At 54.0% G+C, this 19,234-nt stretch overlaps 2 protein-coding genes across 3 annotated transcripts in view; one reads left to right on the forward strand and one right to left on the reverse strand.

Moving 5' to 3' along the window:
• eea1 (early endosome antigen 1) lies at nt 1-17,834 on the forward strand. The gene is given in 31 exon segments (XM_047034204.1): nt 1-165; nt 1,562-1,639; nt 1,734-1,846; nt 2,356-2,410; nt 2,513-2,578; nt 2,773-2,803; nt 2,934-3,038; nt 4,137-4,258; nt 4,668-4,676; nt 4,874-5,029; nt 6,029-6,145; nt 7,498-7,836; nt 7,993-8,142; nt 8,327-8,446; nt 8,688-8,891; nt 9,029-9,229; nt 9,586-9,699; nt 9,895-10,050; nt 10,176-10,315; nt 10,401-10,731; nt 11,027-11,128; nt 11,222-11,416; nt 11,530-11,712; nt 12,547-12,732; nt 13,261-13,281; nt 13,283-13,393; nt 13,621-13,806; nt 14,014-14,252; nt 14,520-14,640; nt 14,766-14,864; nt 15,269-17,834. Coding segments are annotated over 31 exon segments (4,197 nt in total). The 5' UTR covers nt 1-141; the 3' UTR covers nt 15,392-17,834.
• plekhg7 (pleckstrin homology domain containing, family G (with RhoGef domain) member 7) overlaps nt 16,901-19,234 on the reverse strand; it is a 19,033-nt gene continuing 16,699 nt past the window's right edge. For both annotated transcript variants that reach the window (XM_047034206.1, XM_047034205.1), the window contains exon 18: nt 16,901-18,172. In XM_047034206.1, coding sequence (XP_046890162.1) covers nt 18,074-18,172 — 99 coding nt within the window. In that variant the 3' untranslated portion in view covers nt 16,901-18,073. The remainder of the gene's footprint in view (nt 18,173-19,234) is intronic.

Below are 19,234 nucleotides of genomic sequence, written 5' to 3' on the forward strand. Positions count from 1 at the left end.
CCTGCTGAAGCTGTACTGAGTCCGACTGCCAAGCGGGCTTGGTCAGGTGCTTGGAGAACCCACGACGACGTAAACTTTCCCTTGGAAACATCGATAAACATATTTTTTATATTTTACCTAAGAAAAACAAACACCTAGACCATGCTTAGACGGATTCTCCAAATGGTAAGGCACTTACATCAAAGGGACAGTCGTCTTCATGCGTTCACATTTGATATGAAACCGTTTCGGTTGCTTGCCCAGGCAGGCCTCCCTTCTGTCTGTGTCAGGCCGATATAATTAAATCATGACTGTTGATTCTGGTTGGTTACATGTGAACAGTGAATTCAGTGCATCGCACATAGTGAATGAATTATGAAAGGTGGCATTATGTTTACCTCTTAGTACCTAGCTTTCGGTGTTTCCATGTTGTCATTCATTGCTAACGTTAGCCTAGCTAGTGCTAATTAGCTACAGGTTGATGTGAACGTAAGATCGTCAAACAACTAGCTAGCGTCTAGCGTACCAAGAAGTACAAACGTTTTGAATCCAAAGGACTGCCGTTTTGTAAAGGAGGAGTTAAAATCCAATTGTTTAAGGCTGTCAGTCATTCTGTTGAAACAATACATTATTATGAAACAGTGAGACGAGAAATGTACAGTGCAGAGTGGGCGACAGATTGATTAAACATGGAATCAGTATGATATGTTTATAGGCTACTAGATACGATACTGACATGCAGCTCCACTTCTCCCCCGCTTGCAAGAGAGGCGGACACTGACAGCTAAAACGACTGAGACATATTTTCAATGAAACAAAAATATTGGACATTCCATGTCAAATAGTCTAACTAATTGTGTTGATATCATTTTTCAGGGATTAGTCGATTTGAATTTCATGGTGTTCAAAATACATCCGAATATTAACTTATATAGAACTATACAGCAAGTTAAATAACGCCCGAATTTGCAATCGAACAACTGCCTTACTGTGTAGCCTAGCTAACTTGTATGCAAACGTTTTTATGTGGTTTAACCATACAGAGTGAAACGTAGCCTATATCATTCAAATAATCGTAGAACGTACACCTGAGCATGATCCAGATATAGGCTATGGTAAATAGAGCTATGGATATGTCAGTTAGCAAAGATAAATCACGTCGGTACAACGGCTTTGGAGTCACAGCCTAGATGACAGAGTTTAATGACCTGTTCTTACACAGCACATTGATTATAGCACAGACTTGAGGGCATTCAGGTATCGTTAACATGGTCGTTTTCATGGGTGTGATTAGTGTGGATAGGTCTAACTATGCAGCGTTAAAGTGTATCTGGAAAGTTAGCTTCAATAGCTTGTTTTTAGCCTTCCTCCCACGAGCGTTCTGTCACACTATGTGTCCTGAAGTGACTCCGCTGTAATTGCCTAACCTTGCCCTCTTCACCACTGTGAACAGTGATTCAGTCCAACTCCCATAGCAAGTCACTCCCTCACTCGTCGCATTTGTGTTTAACTGGGTGCTTATCCCTGACATGTTTCTCTCTGTATGCCTCCCTTTCCTCCCATCCCTCCACCTGTCCAACAGACTCCTGGGAAAGGAGGTTCCCAGAACTCTGAGTCTGACCAGCCCAGTTCTGACCTCAACAGTGACCAGACCTCTGAGGTAATAACAAACTGTTTAACCTCCAGCTGCTGGTCATTTCTCAGTAGGGATATCACACTGTACTAACTGTGTGTGTGTGTGTGTGCGCGCACAGGGATTCATCTGCCCTCAGTGCATGAAGGCCCACAACTCAGCAGAAGAACTGTTCAAGCACTATGAGTTGTTCCACGAGGCGGGAGACGCTCCCACACACCTGGGCCCTGGCCGGTAAACCCCTCCCCCCTCCTGTACTCCACTAACCCCTAACCCACACCCAGCAGATTGTAGGATTCACTACTGATAGAGACATACGTTTATACACAGCAAACGTTTGTCTACAGCCCAGTATGCTAGCCTAGCCTGCCAATGCAGACCAATTTGCAAATGTGTTTTAGTCTTCGAACCCTCTCAGTTCATTTAAGGTTTCCAAGGGGTGTTCTAATGGACACAGACCAAAATTCCTTTGGATGCAATTATATAGATTTAACTGATCAGAGCAACAAAACTTGGTTGTTTACGAAAATGTCTCAGTGGCGCTCCTCTGTACAGCCATCATAGTTAAACCCCGCCCATATCGGAAAAAACGACTGTGATTGGCCCAGCACTTCCCAATGCTGGAGACAATTCTGTTTGAATGGGAAGGGGGCCACAGCAATAAACCATGAGCTAGCTTGACATCTGGTTCCCAGGCTACCAGTATGCCATCCCGTAACTGTGTGCCCGTCCCCGTCCCCCAGGGACGACCTCATGCTGCTTCGACAGGAGCTACAGGATCTGCAGGCCTCACTCAAGGTATAGTCAGACACGCCGGGCAAAGTCACCGTTCAACTATCTGAACAACTATCTAACATCGATGGCTTGCCTGTCTGGTGGTCCCCTTTGTCTCCTTGTCAGGAGGAGCGTTGGTTCTCTGGGGAGCTTAAGAAGGAGCTGGACAAAGTTCAAGGACAACTGAAGCAAGTAATTCCTTTTAGATGAATATTAAACATCAGAAGATAGACTCTCACATCACAATTCAGGAGTGTTCAGGCTTGTCTTTGTCTGACAGTCCAATTCTGAGGGACCGTGGAAAAGTGTGTGTGTGTGCTGGGGGAGTGGGGGGGTGGTTTGTTGAGAGAGTAATACAGATCAATGTTGTACCTCTGGGTCCACAGGGTGACGGCCAGCCAGGCTCAGACGATGCAGGTGAGGGAGATCGAGTTCTTGGAGAGTTGCTGTGCTCTCTTTGCCCTGTGTTACTTAGGTTGTGTACTTCCGTCAGTAAGATCTGCTGCTCTTCTCTGTCTCTCCCCCCCCCCCCCTCCCCTCGGTGCAGCCCTGGAGCTGAAGCTGAACGAGGCAGAGACGGAGAAGTTCAACATCAAACAGATGAAAGACCTGTTTGAGCAGAAGGCTGCCCAGCTGGCCACGGAGATAGTGGGTGAGTGTTGGATTGGAGGGCTGAGCGTCGAGCTGTGGCTGGGGCTGGGGGGGGCTGGGGCTGGGCTGGGGGGGGGTCTGGGGCTGGGGGGGTCTGGGGCTGGGGCTGGGGGGGTCTGGGGCTGGGGGGGTCTGGGGCTGGGCTGGGGCTGGGGCTGGGGGGGTCTGTGGCTGGGCTGGGGCTGGGGGGGTCTGGGGCTGGGGGGGGGCTGGGGCTGGGGGGGTCTGGGGCTGGTGGGGGCTGGGAATGGGTTGGGGGGGTCTGGGGCTGGGCTGGGGGGGTCTGGGGCTGGGGGGGTCTGGGGCTGGGACTGGGGGGGTCTGGGGCTGGGCTGGGGCTGGGGCTGGGGCTGGGGGGGGTCTGGGGCTGGGCTGGGGCTGGGTCTGGGGGGGTCTGAGGCTGGGGGGGGCTGGGGCTGGGGGGGTCTGGGGCTGGGGGGGGGCTGGGGCTGGGGGGGTCTGGGGCTGGAGGAGGGACGGGGGGTTGTGTGATGCTGCTCACCACCAGCCTCCTGGAAACACAGTGCTTATGACTGAGCCCCGTTCCAGTCTGATTTAAGACCTGCTTCGCATGGCACGCACACAGACTAACACCTGGTAGTGAATCCCAGTCTACTGGAGATACTGTGGAATGGCATTTTCCCTGAAGGATTAGTATGAGCATGAAGCCAGGAAAGTGACATGTTTTCTGACTTTTCAATTGATCAGTGTTATTTAGATAATAGAAACCCATTGGAATCAAATATCCACTGTCAGGATTCACAAGCCTACATACCAAAAATATTGTGGGTATTATTAGATACAGAATTGGGGTGTTGTCATCCAAGATTTTTTCCCTAGGCGGTTGTACGTAGGGGATGAAACTGATTAGCTTTAATCAATATCCCTGAAAAGTATTTTATTAAGGATCTGGAAATGTGAAACTATAGCCTTGGGTTTTTTCATCTGACTTTCATCTGTCATCTTAATGACAATAGAGGGTCGTGTCCCCAAATCAGTTTTCAGTTGACCCAGACCTTGCCATGTCTAAAAGCTGGTGCACAGTTGAGTGGTTGTCCTCACAAATGATTCTTTCATAAATGTCCACGACACTCCTCAGAGATCAAGTCTCGCTACGACGAGGAGAAGAGCAGAAGAGAAGCTGCCGACCAGAGGCTGGCCAGCCTGACCCAAGACCTGCAGGGAGAGAGGCAGGAGAGGGAGAGGCTCCACACAGAACTGGTAACAGCAAGCCGTCTGGAGAGCGTGACTGCGTGCCGTGCTGCTGACCCAATGGGTTTCGTCATGTACTTCCTTAAAACTAGCGCTCACATGATCATGTGAGGATCACACTGTTAGTTGGTTCTCACCAAAGCCACCCGCACTGGAAGTGGTCAAGTCTCATGGATATGGTTGACTGGGAGAAATGAGGACAGATATGCCCCCCCCCCCCCCCCCCCCCCCCCCCCCCCCCCCCCTATATAGGGTCCCCCTTTTCTAGTCTGTTGTCATGGCGACGCGGCGTTCCACCGGAGCGCTCGGCAGCGAAGTGTTTCCATGACCACCCGATTCACAGTGTTTTCTTTTTTTGTGTCGGCGCCCGTGCGGCTGATTTAAACTGGTTCCACTCGCATGCGGGCTCTGTCTGTAGTGGATAGAGGTAAGACACAAAGGACTGCCCCCCCTCTCCCTGCTGCCGTCACTAGCTGTTTAACCTCCCCGAAGCCTCCCTTCTCGAAAGTAGAAGAACTCCGTAACCTCTCCTTCTTGCCCCTAGCCCCCATGCCCCCATGTCGTCACCCCCCAACCCCATACATACACACACACACATAACCTGCTGTCTCTGCTGCCCCCTAGCTGCAGCGGCCGGGGGTGGAGGACGTGGAGGTGCTGCAGAGGGAGCTGGTGCAGGTGCAGACGCTGATGGACAGCACGACGCGCGAGCGCGAGGAGGAGGCGGAGCGCCTGAGGGGACACTACGAAGAGCTCCAGGCCAGCTACACCACCTCCCAGGTGGGGCGCGCTCGCTAGGGGTGGGGCTCGCTAAGGGTGGGGCTCGCTAAGGGTGTAGCACTCGGTAAGGGTGGGGCTCGCTAAGGGTGGGGCACTCGCTAAGGGTGGGGCGCTCGCTAAGGGTGGGGCTCGCTAGGGGTGTGGCACTCGCTGAGGGTGGGGCTCGCTAAGGGTGTAGCGCTCGCTAAGGGTGGGGCTCGCTAAGGGTGGGGCGCTAGCTAAGGGTGGGGCGGTCGCTAAGAGAGGGGCGCTTGCTAAGGGTGGGGCACACTCGCTAAGGGTGGGGCTCGCTAAGGGTGGGGCTCGCTAAGGGTGGGGCTCGCTAAGGGTGGGGCGCTCGCTAAGGGTGAAGCGGTTGCTAAGGGTGGGGCGCTAGCTAAGGGTGGGGCGCTCACTAAGGGTAGGGTGCTCGCTAAGGGAGGGGCTCGCTAAGGGTGAGGCGGTTGCTAAGGGTGTGGTGCTCGCTAGGAGTGTGGCGCGCTCACTAAGGGAGCAGCGGACTGCTTGGAAGCGCTTGTAGACATAACCTTTGCTCCCTGCGTCCTTATCCCGTCGTTTGACCTCCGCACACATTCCTCTGCGCCCGGAGCCAGACACACACACGCCCGTGATTTATTCATGGGGTTAAGATAAGGCTGTCCACTTCATCTGGCGACGTCTTCATAGACTTGGGGAGAGGCGAGGCGAGGCCTGTAGCTAGCTGTAACAGGCTCACTACCTCTCTGTCTCTCTGCTAGTCTTCCTGCTATCCTGCTCTCCTATTCCCTATCACTGAGGCTGATTACTTTTGAATATGTTAATGTTCTGGCCTGGACACGGGCTGTTTCAATGACACAATAGCCCTCAGAAATCATGATCAAATGCACTCTTTGTCTCTGTAACACTGACTGTCTGGGACACTAGTCTCTTGTTACAGTGTGAGAATGTATAGTGTGCCGTGCAGCCACTGTGTTTCACCTGCCGTTTCCAGAGGTGTAACCCCACCATCATGTGTGTCAGACCACCGTCTCCCAGCTGAAGGCGGAGCTGGACAAGGGTCCCCAGGAGACGGCAGTCTACACCCAGCAGGTCCACCAGCTCCAGAGCTCTCTCAACAACCTGCAGCAGCAGAGCCAGGTACACGCACACACACACACACACTCTCACACACACCCACACACTCCCACACACAAAGGCATATGAAAAAAACGAATAAACCACCACAAACGCTTCAGGTATTTGACAGCACTGCAGCACCAACATGCCTGTGCCAGTGCGCTGGAGCCGCTGTTATGTTAACAAGCCCTACCAAACACACGTTTGGTTTTAAACCCGCCCCTCCCCCCCCGCCCCTCCCCCCCCACACTCGAATATAAAGCCCTCCTGTCATCGCCCTGGTTGGCCCAGTTGACTCGTTGACAAACCCCCCAGGTCTATAATTAAACCAGCAGGGGGTGATCTGGGTGCTGTCACTGGACCTGACAAACGACCACAGGTAAGCCTCTGTGGGTGAGGGCTGCTGTGGACGTTGCCAGGCGGGGATTAAACCCCCTTTCGAGTCAGGCGTGTCGGTCGTGCCACCGGCACGCTTGCTCGTCAAACCGAAGTGGGCATACGGAGGTCGTACCTTCCCCGCCCTCCCACCTTCCGACAGTCGTCGGCCCGACCCGATTCCGGACAAGACGGGTCAAACAGAGCAGAGAGAGGAACTGGGCGTGTCGGAAATGAGCGCAATGGGGAGAGGAGGATTGTGAGACTTGAGGACTGAGACTGAGAGAAAAGACAGAACAAGGCCCAGGTAGACGAGCAGCGGTCAGAGGGAGAGACGGAGTTAGAGAGAGAGGGGCAGCATAAACAGGAGCAGCTGCTGTGAGCCGGACGAGAAGACGAGAGCCTGTGAGAAGACTGCAGCGACTCTGTCACGCTCTCTAGTTAGCACATCTCCCGTTAACACCCCCCATGATCTGCTGCTACCTGCTGTTCCATCACGGACATCCCCCCCAACCCACTCCTCTCCACCAGACCCAGACCTCACAAATGCCCCCCCCCCCCCCCACACACACACACACACACACACACACACACACGACAGCCTGGAGTTTACTGCTGAGGTTTTCCATGGGCTGACATATGAGACTGGAGCTGCAGGCTGGTACCACCTGCTGCGCTGCCCCCGGCGAGGCGCTCGTCTCCGGGAAAGGAGATCCAGGCTGAGGGGGCGCCTGTGTTTACAGCAGAGCTGTTAACTGCCGCGGCTGTGGAGGGCCTTAGCTGTTAGGACGACTGGGTTTCAGAACCGCCATGTTCTTCTTTAAGCTCCTCATGTCCTTTCTGACCCCCACCTGCCCTCCCTCCCTCCCCCGACCCCCTGTGTGTCCCTGACCCCTCACCCATCCCCAGAAGTGTGTTGGCTGAAGCTGTACTCTCTCCTCCTGTCTCACCTCCATACACTCCTCTCCCCCTGACTCCTCCTCCCCCCCCCCCCCCAGACCCTGTCCGAGAAGCTGCTCCGCCGGGAGAAGGAGAACCAGGAGCTGGAGGAGGGCCTGGCGGCCGAGCAGAGCGCCAAGAAGGCCGCCCAGGCCTCGCTGCAGCAGAGGGAGGCGGAGCTGCAGGAGGCGCAGGGGCGGGCGGCGTCGGGCGAGGCCGCGCTGCAGAGGGCCCAGGCCGAGCTGGGGGAGCGGGGCGAGGAGGCGGGGCGGCTGAGGAGGGAGCTGGGCGAGGTGGAGGCGAGGCACGGCGAGCTGAGGGCGGAGAGGAAACTGCTGCTGCAGCAGCGGGAGGAGAGGGAGAGCCAGGGAGCTCAGCTGCAGGGCGAGGTCGCACAGGTGGGGGGACACGCACTCGCACGCATTCCCCCCCCGGATGGATGTCTCATGGCTCGGGGGCCTTTGTCTTATTCGGCGTGTTTTCTCCCTCCTTCCCTCCTTCCCTCCCTCCTTCCCTCCCTCCCTCCCTCCCTCCCTCCCTCCCCCCCCCCGTAGCTCCACGCCAGGCTGCTGGAGGCGGAGCGTCAGCTGGGGGAGGCTGACGGCCGGCTGAAGGAGCAGAGGCAGCTCTCTGGGGAGAAGCTGAAGGACCGCGAGCAGCAGGTGGCCGAGCTGCAGCTCAAACTAGCCCGCTCAGAGGAACTGGTAGGAGCCCCTTCCTGGAGTCATGGGGTCGGGGGTCGGGGTAGCTGGTTGAGGGGAGCCAGAGACGTCACCATGAAAAATACTATTGATTTGCTTTCAAGAATGAATAGATGCCTGGTCGCTGAATTTCCTCAAGTGATGTTTTACTGTGTGTGTGTGTGTGTGTGTGTGTGTGTGTGTGTAGCTGAAGGAGAACACCAGTAAGAGCACAGACCTGCAGCACCAGCTGGAGAAGGTCAAGCAGCAGAACCAGGAAGTGCAGACACTCCAGCAGACAACCAATGGGAAGCTGCGAGAGGCCCAGGTACCCACGCCCATCTGAGACCACTGCTCTGAAACAGGACCAGGTCCTGGGAGTAGAACATTCCAGGCCTCACTTTATGGAGCATATTGACCTCCAACATCATTCACTTTAGTGAAGCTATGCTGTCTTATGTTTCCGTCGTGTAACTTGTGCGGAAGGACTTATATCAGTCATGTCCTGTCCCATCTCCCTGCTGTGCGTGTGTTTGTGTGTGTTCTTGTGTGTGTGTGTGTGTGCGTAGAACGACCTGGAGCAGGTCCTGCGTCAGATCGGGGACAAGGACCAGAAGAGCCAGAACCTGGAGTGTCTGCTGCAGAAGAGCAAGGAGAGCGTGGTGCAGCTGGAGACGCAGAGGGAAGACCTGTGTGCCCAGATCCAGGCCGGCCAGGGGGAGACCGCCCTGCTGCACCAGCTGAAGGACAAGAACCACGGACTACAGGAGCAGGCACGCACGCACACACACACACACGCGCGTCTGCGGTCACGCCATAAGAGCATTAGCATCACATTCACCAGATAGTCAGGCGTATGCTGGCGCATACCACGCCGGGTCATGTGACTGATTTGATTGGTCGGTTCCAGGTGACCCAGTTGACGGACAAGCTGAAGAACCAATCGGAAAGCAACAAGCAGGCCCAGGACAACCTCCACAAGGAGGTGCAGGAGCAGAAGGGGCTGCTGCGGGCGTCACAGGACCGGGCCCAGGCCCTGGAGAGCGCCCTGGGGGAGACCCAGGCCCAGCTGGCCCAGAGCAGGGAGAAGCTGGCCCAGCTGGACACACAGGTAGAAGGGAGGGGACTCCTTTTATTTAACCAACACACACATGACCTGAACACACACACACTACTTGAACACACATGACCTTAACATACATGACCTGAACACAAACGTTACCTGAACAAACACAGTACTTGAACACACATGACCTTAACACACATGACCTTAAAATACACAACCTGAACATACATGACCTGGACACACATAGTACCTGAACACACACATGACCTGGACACGCACAGTACCTGAACACACACATGACCTGGACACACACAGTACCTGAACACACACATGTCCTGGACACACAGTACCCAGACACACACAGTACCTGGCCACAGTAACAGGCCTGTTCCTCCTGGCAGCTGAAGGCCAAGACGGAGATGCTGCTGTCCGCCGAAGCTGCCAAGACCGCCCAGCGAGCCGACCTCCAGAACCACCTGGAAACGGCCCAGCATGCACTGCAGGACAAGCAGCAGGTGAGCTGAGGTGACGTCATGGCTGTGACGCGGCCAGGAATGGAGGTCAAGACTCGTGAAGTTTAAACATCCCACACCCACCTCTCTTCCCCACCTCTCCACCCCACCTCTCCTCCCCACCTCTCCCCTCTCCTCCCCACCTCTCCCCCTCCTCTCCCCCTCCTCTCCTCCCTCCTCTCCCCCTCTCTCCTCCAGGAGCTGAGTAAGAGCCAGGGCCTGGTGGAGCAGCAGGGCAGGAGGCTGCAGGAGCGTCAGGAGCAGGCCGCCCAGCTGGAGGCCGCTCTGAAGGAGGCCAGGGAGCGGCTCCTGGCCTCGGAGCAGCACGTGGAGCTCCTGGAGACCCAGACCAAGGTACGACAGAGAGGAGAAGCCTCCGGAAGACCTGCTCTGGATCCATGTCTACCATGTCTACTGGCTCCCAGGACCTAAACCTGTGTGTGTGGTTGTGTATGTGTGTGGTTGTGTACGTGAGACAGAAAGCGGATGCTCAGGTGGTGGAGCTGCAGGCGGGGAGGGAGAAGGCTCAGCAGAAGTTGGCCAAGGTCCAGAAGGAGGCGTCAGAGGTCAGGGGGAAGGTGAAGGAGCTGAGCAGTCTGCTCGACACGGAGAAGGCGGGGTAAGACCCGCGCACGCGCCCGCCAGACGAAGGCGTCTCCTTCCCCAGAGTCAGTATTGACACTGTGCGTGTGTGTGTGTCCCAGGGCCAAGGCACTGCAGGAGGAGCTGACCAGGAAGACTTCGTCCCTGGGAGAGAGCCGGCAGGAGCTGGAGCGCGGCGAGCAGGAGAAGGGCGCCCTGAAGGCCCAGCTGGAGCAGCTGGCCCAGGAGGGGCAGGCACGGCAGGCAGAGCTGGGCAGGAGCGTCCAGGCCTCGACCGCCGAGCTCCAGAGGAGCCAGAAGGAGATGGAGGTCCAGGGGAAAGAGCTGGCCCAGGCCAAGGACGGCGTGGCCAAGGCCTCCAAGGCCCTGAAGGACAACCAGAGCCTCCTGGAGAAGGAGAGGAGGAGCACCAAAGCTGCCTTGGAGGAGAAGGTCAGTGGAATGGTGGAGTGAGGGGCTAGAAGAAGAAGATGATTATGATATCTGAAGACAAAGAACGCAGGGGAGAGTGGTTGGGAGCTGGAATATAACCAGACGTGTGCTCCGGCAATACAATTCTGTCATAATTGTGTTATTGCTGAGTCATAGACATTTGGCAGGGGTCTGCAAATTCAAGGATTGAATTCCGGCACGACCATTGAATCGTTTTCAATCATTCATTATTGAGGTTAGAAAGGAAGTTAAGACTGCAGTGTGGCATATTAAAGGTGTGCTTTCCCCGGGGCAGGACAAGGCCCATGAGCAGGCCAGGCAGGAGATGCAGAAGACCCTGGAGGCGTCGTCCAGGCAGCTGACAGATCTCCGAGCCCAGCTGGAGAAGGCTAGCGAGGTCAACCCTCCAGAGCATCACCACACCACTCCTCCCTATGCCTCCTCAACCACGTCACCAGACAGAACCGTATGTGTGTGTGTGTGTGTGTAGACAGAGGCAGGGCTGAGATCCCAGTTGGCCGGGGCGACAGAGCAGCACACCAGCACCCAGCAGGCCCTGACGGAGAGACAGAAGCAGACGCAGGAGTTGCAGGCCCGTCTGAAGACAGCCCAGGGAGCCCTCGCCCAGGAAAGGACCAAACTGGAAGGCCAAGTGACCGAGCTGCAGGGAGCCATGGCCAAGAAGGCAAGCACCCACACCTGGATACGCACCGGTCCACTCAGTCCCTCTCATCACATGTTCCTGTTTAAATCTGGTCGTGTTCCTCCGTGTTGTGCGTGTGTGTGTGCGCGCTCCAGACGGAGGAGGGCGCTCTGCTGAGGGAGCAGGTGTCTGGGCTGGACCAGGAGCTGGGCTCTGAGAAGGCGAGGGCGGCGGAGCTGCAGCGAGCCCTGGAGCAGAGCCAGGAGACCCTGGCCTCGGTGCAGTCCCTCTGCTACGGCAAGGAGTCGGAGGCCTCGGCCCTGAGACAGGACCTTCAGGTGAGGGTGTTGACGAGGGAGGTTAACGACGCGTCGGTTGCCACGGGGCGCCATTACTAAAGGGGAGGGGGGGGGGCATCGTTACTGAGCAGCAGAATACCATGTATAGGAGACTACTGTAAGCCCCGGGTGTTAAGGCCGAATATCAATACTCCCCCTTACCCCTTCCCCCTTCCCCTTCACTTACCCCTTCCCCTTGGCCCTCGAAAGTAAGGGGGAAGGGCTACATAGCCCTAGGAAATGGGACGCCACTTGGTTACAGGTACGTCATCTAGCACGTATCGATATCTCCAAAGCAAGTAGCGTTATGCACTGATATTAAACGAAATTCGCTGCTAATGGAGTTTACTTAGAACTGTAGACATGCTAGTCAAAGAAATGCGGGACTGTTGTGCAATTCAGAACTGTAACATTAACGTACCAAACTAGCGATTTTTAGAAACGTTTCAATTAGGAAAATGGTTGCAAATATATATGTTCATGACTGTATATAACACAAAACAAGACTGTCATAATTTTATTATCAATTAATTAAGCCGATAATATAACATTTATCGGACTCTGGATGATTTGGTCGCCATTGTTGCCGGTCGCGCAGTTTTCACATAGCCCTAGGTTTCAAGTAAGCTCCCGATCTTACTTGGTTTTAAGGGGTGTATACCCCTTAGTCTTAGCCCTTCCCCTAGCTCCAAAAGAGTATTGGGACACCACTAGCTCTCACGGGAACGCGCAAAACTAAGGGGAAGGGGAAGGGGTAAGGGGGAGTATTGGGATTCGGCCTAAACCTACCTGTGTGTGTGTTTACCCTGCGTATCCCCCCCCCTCACCCTGCAGACTGGTGAGAAGAAGCTAGCCCAGTCCCTGGAGGAGTTGGCAGCAAACCGGACCCAGCTGAGCGGCCTGGAGGCCCAGGTCCTGGAGCTGAAGAAGAGCCGGACCGCCCTGGACATGGACCTGGGCCAGAGGGACGAGAGGCTGCAGCAGCAGGCCGACAGCCTCCAGGAGCTGCAGAAACTACAGGTCAGTCATGCCAACCGGGCTGAGAACTGTACACATTATCAGTTATTCAGCTACAAAATAGCATCAAGAACATACCTGGGAGGATGAAGAGGCTAACAACAAGCTAGCGAGTCCAACAAGCAAATTACCAGTACGGTAGTTCACCAAGCTCCCAATCTCATTCCACATCACTGAATCTGTGGAACTCGTTGGTTCATGTCAGTCAGTAAGTATTAACATTTAAAAACATTTTAAATTATATATATAATATATATATTGATATAGAAGTCGCACCTGACTAAATGGCAGGACCAGCCAAACTATGAAAAAAGTGTGACTTATAGTCCGGACAATACGGTAATCATGATCTAGTAGAGTCAGGTTTGTTACAGCAGTCGTTAAAGTTAGCTAGGACTCTTTGAGTTCATTAATTATGATCTAGTAGAGAAAGCAGTTTACTCTGCTAGCTAACTGTACAAGCTAACTCCACTAGTTAACTGCACGGAACTCTGATATGTTGGTTTCTCTGTGTGTCTCTTCAACCCCCAGGGCGAGACCCAGGAGCAGCTGACGGGGGGAGAGGGTGCGCGTGGAGGAGCTGAGCCAGGCCAGGAGCTCCCTGGAGAAGGACGCCAGCCGACTGACCTCCGAACTCAAGGCTTTGGGGGAGAGGAGCGAGAAGGTCAGTCCCTTCTTCCCACCTCATGCCCTCTCTCTCCCGTTATCTCCCTCTCCGCCTCACCCTTGCTTCCTTCATTCACGTTCTTCTCCTCACTTCACTCCTTTTGTATTCTCTCTCTCTCTCTCTCTCTCTCTCTCTCTCTCTCTCTCTCTCTCTCTCTCTCTCTCTCTCTCTCTGCCTCTCTCTCTCTCTCCTCCCTCCTCTCCCCCCCCCCCCCCCCCCCCCAGGAGCTGAGGGAGCTGCGGGAGGCCAAGAAGCTGCTGATCCAGCAGAAGCTGGAGGCTCAAGGCCAGGTGGAGGCAGCCCGTGCTGCCGTGGAGCAGGAGCAGAAAGACCACCAGGCCACCAGGGGCAGCGTCGAGCAGAGAGAGGAGGAGCTCCGCGCTCAGACCAGGGAGGCGCAGGCTCAACTGGTAAACTCACCTACGCGCCAAACTGTTGAGGTGTTCGACCCTCTTTGAGGGCTCGCTTTTCGACGTTGCGCCAAAATAAACCAAGTTTGCTGCCATCGCCGCTTCGTCACTTCCGATACTCAATGTACGAAAGGCCCGCGCGTCCCATAAAGGTACCCTTGTTTGTTTGGTTAACCACCTGACACCTACCCCCCCCCCCCCCGGCAGGCCTTGCAGCGGCAGGCACAGGAAGAGCAGGCGCGGCGCGGCGAGGAGGCGGAGGCCAAGCTGGGCCTGCAGGTGACGGCGCTGAACGAGAACGTGGCCACGCTGAAGAGGGAGTGGCAGGGCAGCCAGCGGCGGGTGGGCGAGCTGGAGAAGCAGACCGACGAGCTGAGGGGGGAGATCGCCGTGCTGGAGGCCACCGTGCAGAACAACCAGGACGAGAGGAGGGCCCTGCTGGAGCGGTGAGACGGGGAGCGCGCGCGTGTGTGTGGTCTTGTTTAACTAGCTTTGTGGGGACAAAATGTCCTCACAAGTATTCGTGAAACATGAAAACTGTGACCTTGGGGGGCCCTTTCGCTGGCCCCCATAGCTTCAAAAGTGTTTATTAAGGGGGGGGTTTTAGGGTTATAATTAGTGTTAGGGTTGGAATTACATTAAGGTGAAGAAGTGAATGTTTGGGCCCCACTAGGATAGAAAAACAAACCTGTGTGTGTGTGTGTGTGTACCAGGTGTGTTAAAGGGGAAGGAGAAATGGAGAAGCTCCAGACCAAGGTGCTGGAGATGAGGAGGAAGCTGGATGATACGACAGCCGCCATGCAGGAGCTGGGCAGGGAGAACCAGTCGCTGCAGGTCCGCCCCTCTCCACCACACCACAAACATTGACATGACTAGCTGGTCATATTAATCACTGCTGAGAAGAGCTTCGAGGGTGGTGCCGGTCATGTGCCAGTAACCATCCTTCCTATTGGCTGCAGATAAAGCAGTCCCAGTCCCTAACCAGGAAGTGGGCGGAGGATCACGAGGTGCAGAATTGCATGGCTTGTGGGAAGGGCTTCTCAGTCACTGTCAGGAAGGTGAGTCTCCGACCTGCTCTGCTTGATGTGTTTATGGCCTCAGTGGTACGACAGGGTGCCGTGTACTCTCTCGGGTGTTCATGACCTGTCACAATATCCAATTCAAATAATTGGCTGGTTAACAAGCTGAATCGTGTTTCTCACAACTAGGGTTGGAGTGAAATACTACTTTATACTCTGTAATCTTTCATGTAGCATTGCACACTTAGTAAGGACAGCTAAAAGACCTGCTAAGGGTGAAAAGGAGCTATTCAGATGCAGCCCAGATGTGCAGGAGCAAGGTCCCAGACCACGTCTGCACAGCTGACCACCTCTCTCTCTCTTGCTCTCTCTCTGTGTCTCTCTCTCTCTGTGTCTCTCTCTCTCTCTGTGTCTCTCTCTCTCTCCACCCTTCCTCCTTTCAGCACCACTGCAGACACTGTGGGAACATCTTCTGTGGAGAGTGCTCAGGACGGAACGCCTTCACCCCCTCCTCCAAGAAGCCTGTGAGGGTGTGTGAGATCTGCTTTGAGGAACTCCAGGGATGATGTCACACGCCATCCCACAACCCCCCTGTCCCCATCCCCACCCCTCCCCTTCCTCGCCACGCTCCTGAACAGTCTGGTCACAGTGTTTCATCATTGTTTTAGCGCTGGCTGAGGGATAGTCTGGGAATACCCCTCCCTCCCTCCCCACCCACCACCCACCACCTGGGGGCCTCCCTCGCTCACCCTGTGGGGTTGGGGGTGAGGGTAGAGGGCAGCCCAGCACAGAGGACTCTCCAGGGCATCGGGGGTGAGAGGGTCTGTGCAGTGCCTTCACTGCTGGTCAGCCATGCCAGGGCGGCCAGAAAGAGGTGACGTCCCTCCATTCACCTCTCCTTTTTCGGTGGACATCTCGCTATCTTGATTTGGTGTTGGCAGGGTGAGCGAGGCTGGGCAGGGGAGGCAGGGGAGCGAGGCGTTAAGTGTATGTCAGGCAGAGAGGTTAGGGCAGGTTGAAGCAGGAGTCTGAAAGTAAAAAGCTGGTTTTCTGAAAGTCATTACGGATGTTGAAGTGATGTTCATTAAAGGAGGGGGGATTTAGTCCAGTTCATGACCAAAGAATGTATGCAAAGTCTGAGGGTGGAGACTAAACTGGAAACCTTCGTCCTATTTTTATTGTTGGTAAATGCTTTTTATTTTTTAGATTATGATTTAAAGGTTTTACATTTGATCATGAGTTGTCAGATATGTGACAGGTATTTATTTTTAATTTTGTTTGCAGCGCAACTCATAGTTGTACAACATTGAATGAATTTTTGTTTTTAGAGCTTCTTCTTCGTGTGTGGAGGAGGTGCACGTCCACCTGTCTTCTTCATGTGTGGAGGAGGTGCACGTCCACCTGTCTTCTTCATGTGTGGAGGAGGTGCACGTCCACCTGTCTTCTTCATGTGTGGAGGAGGTGCACGTCCACCTGTCTTCTTCATGTGTGGAGGAGGTGCACGTCCACCTGTCTTCTTCATGTGTGGAGGAGGTGCACGTCCACCTGTCTTCTTCATGTGTGGAGGAGGTGCACGTCCACCTGTCTTCTTCGTGTGTTGAGGAAGTGCACGTCCACCTGTCTTCTTCGTGTGTTGAGGAAGTGCACGTCCACCTGTCTTCATGTGTGGAGGAGGTGCACGTCCACCTGTCTTCTTCGTGTGTTGAGGAAGTGCACGTCCACCTGTGTCCGTGCAACATAGTGACCATGCCTGGAGCTGTCTGCACTCTGCTGCAAAGCAATAACTGTGTGTGTGTGTGTGTATTATATATATATACACAATATATATATATATATATGTGTGTATGCACGTGTGAGAGAATGGCTTGTGTGCGTGCTGCTAAACCTAGGCGAGGGAGATGTCTGTTCTAATGCAGGGCAGTTGGGTTTAACTGTCTCCGACCTGTAAAATTTATCACTGAGAACACTGTACAAATTAATTTCTCGTGACCGTGTCCTACCTGCTGTCAAACTGTCAGCTTCAGAGCAAACAAGGCGTGCGATCGAATGAGGGGATGAGGTGTACTGTAGTTATGGCAACGAGAGGGGGGGGGGGGGGGGCTCTGCCAGTGTGCGCATCCAACAAACAGGCGGTCACCAACATAGTTATGGGTTGCCACTGCCCATCCGGGCTCATTTGTAGTCCTACCTCAGACTGTCACTGAAGCAGGGAAGCCTGAAGGATGATGCCAGTCTTCTGTCCTGTCAAGTCTGCCAGAGGAGGAGCCTCCTGGAGTATTATCAAATGTGAGGGAACACACGTCGACACGCCAAGCTGTGTCGACCAATCCTGGACCTCGCGAATGACGCCGGCGGACCAATTAGGAGCGCTCCTCTCAGACCAGTGCTGACCAGTCACAGAGCTCGTCTCTGTTTGTGCCATAGGGGATAAAGGTGAACAGACACAGCACCACTGTCCACGAGTCTGTGCAGTGCATCTTCACGACACGTGGCTTCTGTCCCGCTCACCTAAAAACAAGGCTCTTGTAATTCATGTTTTTAACTGTAAAGAGATATGTATGAGATGTGTAAACCCTTGTGCATAAATGTTGACAGCAAACGTACGAAAAAAACAACAAAAAAACAAATGTCTTACAACTTTAAGGAACAACACCATACGACACTAAATTGTGGCTTGTTTCACTTTGATGTCAGCTGTTGTGCATGTGTCAGTTGGCTTTAGATCTCTGTCTCCTGGGAGGGTTTGTGGTTCTGTGGGTGTGCCTTATGCCAAGCTGTGGGGGGGGTCCAGCTCTGGCCCCCAGGGAGGCTGCGGGGGGGGGGGGGGGGGGGGGGGGGGGGGGGGGGGGGGGCTAGACGGCTCTAGGGACAACCCCCCCCTTCCCCCAACTGAACAGAAGAAAAGCGAAGTCATGTAATCCACGATGCACCAGATGTATAATTTGTTTGCTAATTTTTCCATGAAGACTTAACAATTAATAAAACATGTAAAATGTTGGCAAAAAGCCATCGCTTTTTTGATGTTCTATGTTTTATGTCCATGTCACGCCTGCCTGGGTGACACTCACCAAGGTGTACCTTGTCTTACAGTTGGCAACAAACTATTTAATCACACAGTCATCAGTTTATTGTAATAATCGACACCCATTCAAAGCAAACATCCAGTTTACAAAATGATTCTGCTGGTAAATGTACAAGGCTTAAACAGAACTCCAGAGTGCATGGTGAGAATGATGATGATCGCTGAGTCATATCTGGGAGGATTCGGAGTTCTTCACCCGGGGCTGCTGAGCGTCAATCTTCAACAGTGCTGCCACAGCGCCCTCTAGCTTTGACATCCACACCCTCTGGAACACACGCGTCACAATGGATGCAGGAGGAATGTAGTGGACAACATTCCTGTATATCTCCAGCTAACTCAAACAGATGGTAACTTGAGGCTCACTGGGTTGCGAATGACACACTGTTGGACTGCTTAGCTCAGTCTTGACTCCAGATAAGAAGCTAAGAGTTATACAATGAACACTTATTAGTTGATAGAACGAGGCATTGATAAGGAAGGACTTTACATGACAGTAGTAAACTACCAGATGATTGCTAAGTGAGGATAAACTTTGACCGTCTGTTTATGTCAGCTTTAGATAACACTGACGCCCAGTGTGCCATGCCCAGTTGGCAGATCAAACTGCTGGGCTGAGAATCAAACCGGCAACCCTACACAATTAACCTCGACCAAAATAAAGTCTGAGTTTCGGGGTGAGTTACGTGCAGGTCTGCCATTCCACTGACATTCCAAACAACCCATGCTACCTACTGTAGATCACATGTTTCCACTCCTACTGCTGCACACAGGCAGATGAGAGGCAGCTAGTCCTACACAGGCAGATGAGAGGCAGCTAGTCCTACACAGGCAGATGAGGCAGCTAGTCCTACACAGGCAGATGAGGCAGCTAGTCCTACACATGCAGATGAGAGGCAGCTAGTCCTACACATGCAGATGAGAGGCAGCTAGTCCTACACATGCAGATGAGAGGCAGCTAGTCCTACACATGTAGATGAGAGGCAGCTAGTCCTACACATGCCGATGAGAGGCAGCTAGTCCTACACAGGCAGATGAGAGGCAGCTAGTCCTACACATGCAGATGAGAGGCAGCTAGTCCTACACATGCAGATGAGAGGCAGCTAGTCCTACACATGCAGATGAGAGGCAGCTAGTCCTACACATGCAGATGAGGCAGCTAGTCCTACACATGCAGATGAGAGGCAGCTAGTCCTACACATGCAGATGAGAGGCAGCTAGTCCTACACAGGCAGATGAGGCAGGTAGTCCTACACATGCAGATGAGAGGCAGCTAGTCCTACACAGGCAGATGAGAGGCAGCTAGTCCTACACAGGCAGATGAGAGACA

This window comes from Hypomesus transpacificus, chromosome 14 (genome assembly GCF_021917145.1).
Source record: "Hypomesus transpacificus isolate Combined female chromosome 14, fHypTra1, whole genome shotgun sequence".
In the NCBI taxonomy this organism is placed as follows: domain Eukaryota; kingdom Metazoa; phylum Chordata; class Actinopteri; order Osmeriformes; family Osmeridae; genus Hypomesus; species Hypomesus transpacificus.